The following is a 3,466-nucleotide window of genomic DNA, read 5'->3' as shown; positions in this document are numbered from 1 at the left end:
AGAATCTTTTGAGATGGGGGTCCGCGACCAAATACATAATTATCACATTGGGGGTCCTTGACTTGAAAATGTTTGAGAACCACTGCACTAGAGGGCAGTTCAGATACCAAGGTTTACTGACAACAAAGATGAAGGTGGTAATAATGCAGGCTTCCGGATAAGGAAGAGTTCTGTAACAACTGTTTGTCCCTGTGAGCAGGTGAAATGACATCATATATAAGCTCTCAGTGACTCGCACAACCTCTCCTCAAAAAGCTCTGCCATTTTTAAAAAGTCTTTGTCACGTGTCGCTCAGACTGGATGTTGTTACAAATCACGGTGGTCCTGCTAGTTTCGTCCATATCCATAAGCAATCCAAAAGTGTGTATATAAATGAGGATGAAAATGACACAGAGGATGAAGAAAAGGTTTCCACCCACTTCCATTTTTAACATTGAGCATAAATGAGCCTTCATACCATCATGTGACTCTTTATGATTGCGTTTGACTTCACTACAAACATTTTATGTAATAATACATAACTACACGTTTTTTGTTGTTGTTGCATTCATGGTGTGTAAACAGACTCATTTCATCTTGAAAGTACTGTAGATTGACTACCCTGATCCTCATCAGAAAATAATATAAACGCAAGAAGCACTGAAGAAAACAAAATGATCTAAAACAAAACGAAACAAAAGTAAGACTGCTGCACTAACTGTTAACAAGTCAAAATGTCAAAACAATTTAATTGTCAAGCATTGACAAATATTTCATATCAACAAAAATGTTAAAGAATAAGCTATACAGGAAAGTTTAGAAGAGTAATAAATTACATGATTTTAAACATTTCACACTCCGCTCCATTAAGCAAAGTATTTGGCTTTAAAAATATGTAACTAGAAGCTGTTTAGTAATTGTTCTCTCAGTATACTCACATTAACATGTTTATATCCAACCAGTATGTAAGCAAGTTTATTTAAAAGCTATTTCGTGAAAATACCTAAAAACATTTTTTGCTAGTTTTTTTCTTGAATTTTATTAGAAAAAAAAGAAAAGACAATTTCACATCTTAAATGCAGATGAAGGCAGGTGTGCTTGAACTTCTCCAGTACTGGTGGTTGTGGCTACAGAAACAGTGTGTTGTCGACAATGCCAACGCTGCACACACACAGACACAGGGAGACACACACGTACAGACGCACACACATACACCCGCACACATACACAACACAAGATTGAGTTATTCAGAATACTGAACTCCACCTCTCACAAGCAGCCCCTGACGTCAATCGAGCCCTAGTTTCCAGTCCTGTCCCTCCAGTCCAATGGGTACGAAATGATGGTGTCATCAGCGTAGAAAGAAAACCTTTTGTATCCAGAGATGTAATTCCATACAGGAGAAGGGCCTTTTGTTTGGAGGAACAGAGCGGGGAGAAAATAAGTCTTTGTGGTACAATGACACGACAATGCCCCCATCTCAAAGTGCGTTTCACCAGAGAGAGAAAAAGAAAGAGAGAGAGAGGTGAAAGCACCCACAAAGAAAAGCAGGGAAAGGTGAAAGGAGAGCAAAATGGCTGTATTGAAAGCATTGTAAGGCACTCGGAAGGTTGGGGTCTCAGGACAGGTCTGTCAGGCTGACGTTGAGTCCCAGATCAGGTCTGATGTAGGGGACAGCGTGGACGGCTTTGGGACACTCTGGACTCAGTACGCGACCATTCTCACCAGTACTCCCAGTTATAGATAGTCTTGCTTTAGTCCTCATGGCATCCCCGAAGGTCATCTAAGAATGCACGCACCCACGCACCCACACACACACACACACACACACACACACACACACACACACACACACAAACAAGGATACACGTTAGTTCAGAATATCTCCAAATTGTTCAACCTCAAAAATGTTGAAAATGTGAGAATGCAAATGACAAACAAACGTGATCGGCATGAATAAACACGATGCAGGAAGCTTATGTTCATGTAAAGGCTTGTAAATGATCTTAGCAAGCATTATGGTCACGATGCGACAGAGATATTGACGTGGGTGGCCAACATTCATACATGAAAATGAAGTCAAATAGCAAGGGAACTAAAGAAGGACAAACACGATAAGCTGTAAAGAAGGAAGGGATAGCTCTCTCTCATCAAATTATGAGTCAAATCCATACGAATCTTTGGCCAATCTCTTCATTCACTAACATTCACGGATGGAACAGATGGAGCCAAAACAGCGTGCATTTAGAGGGGGGAGGGGGGCGGGGGTGTAATTTATGAAAACCTCGTTTCCTACCCCCTAAATTTTAACACTTTCGATTCCATATACGTTGTAACCTTCCTTATAAGTTGCAAAATTCTGTGAATTCTGCGAGGAAGTTGGGTTAATACTCTGTGCATTCTTTGCCACCTTCATGCGTTTCGCCTCGGCTCGGGACTTGTAACAGAACTCAATCAAGGCCACCAGCATGGCCAGACCGAGCCCGCCGACCAGAATGTAGAAGACCCCAGCCACGTTGCTCAGGCTGAGGGCGCTCGTCTTCTCCTGTGAAATGCACATGAGACGGTGGTCAGTGGGATGAAAGGAGAAAAAGGTAACAAGTATAACAAACAAAATCATAATCAGACAGCAACAACAAAAAGTATTACAACGAGCCACAACAATTCACCGCTAATTCCAATACGTCCACAGTTGATTTAACCCTTTAAGACCGGGAACTGTGTCATTTTAGATTTCTTTGGCTATTCAAAAATAGCGGATATACAAGCTCATAGCGCGGCACTCAAATCTGCAGTTTTTGAAAAAATCTTGAAAATGTGCGCAAATCTTTGAATATATATATTTTTAAAGCCAACATTTGTAATTCAAATCTTTGCTTCTGGGGGGTCCCTGGAACAAAACATTTTGAGATGGGGTCCGCGGCCGAATACATATCTTTTTGGGGGTCCTTGACATGAAAAAGTTTGAGTACCACTGATATAGCAACCTAAGTATTTTCAAAAAACTGTTAGGATTTAAACGACATTTGTAGAATCAGCCAAATTGCACACATTTTCACGATTTTTCTAAAAATAGCAGATCTACAAGCTCATAGCGCGGCACTCTGTGCCGTGCTATGAGCTTGTAGATCTGCTATTTTTGAATAGTCAAAGAAATCTTAAAATGACACAGATGCATTCCCGGACTGAATGGGTTAATGCTGGTATAGTGTCTGCTAAGCACAATAAAATAACAACAGGACAGACTCAAAACACATACTGTGGTTGTTGCGTGTCATTTGGGGTTACTTCTACAGCAATGTGGTGGATAAGGTTAGTATTTGGGCTGTTGATTTAGAAGGCTTTATTTCAAATGAAAGGCAGTAGCAGTCAATATGGCATGCATAGTGTCTATGTGTTGTGAATCTGTGTTGTTTGGTGTGCTGTACAAGGACCATTTAAAGGGATGCCCTGTGACAGAGGGCAGTAGTTGTAGTTGAAATGAGCT

At 40.7% G+C, this 3,466-nt stretch overlaps 1 protein-coding gene across 1 annotated transcript in view; it reads right to left on the bottom strand.

The window, feature by feature from the left end:
• Positions 1–1,638: 1,638 nt before the first annotated feature.
• gria2b (glutamate receptor, ionotropic, AMPA 2b) overlaps positions 1,639–3,466 on the bottom strand; it is a 65,969-nt gene continuing 64,141 nt past the window's right edge. Inside the window, exons 14-15 of the mRNA XM_084085864.1 lie at positions 2,276–2,524; positions 1,639–1,762 (exon numbers count right to left, since the gene is read on the bottom strand). Coding sequence (XP_083941990.1) covers positions 2,279–2,524 — 246 coding nt within the window. The 3' untranslated portion in view covers positions 1,639–1,762; positions 2,276–2,278. The remainder of the gene's footprint in view (positions 1,763–2,275; positions 2,525–3,466) is intronic.

Source organism: Gymnoscopelus microlampas (genome assembly GCF_963454915.1).
Source record: "Gymnoscopelus microlampas genome assembly, chromosome: 18".
Taxonomy (NCBI): Eukaryota; Metazoa; Chordata; class Actinopteri; order Myctophiformes; family Myctophidae; genus Gymnoscopelus; species Gymnoscopelus microlampas.
This window is presented reverse-complemented; position numbering and strand designations above follow the sequence as displayed.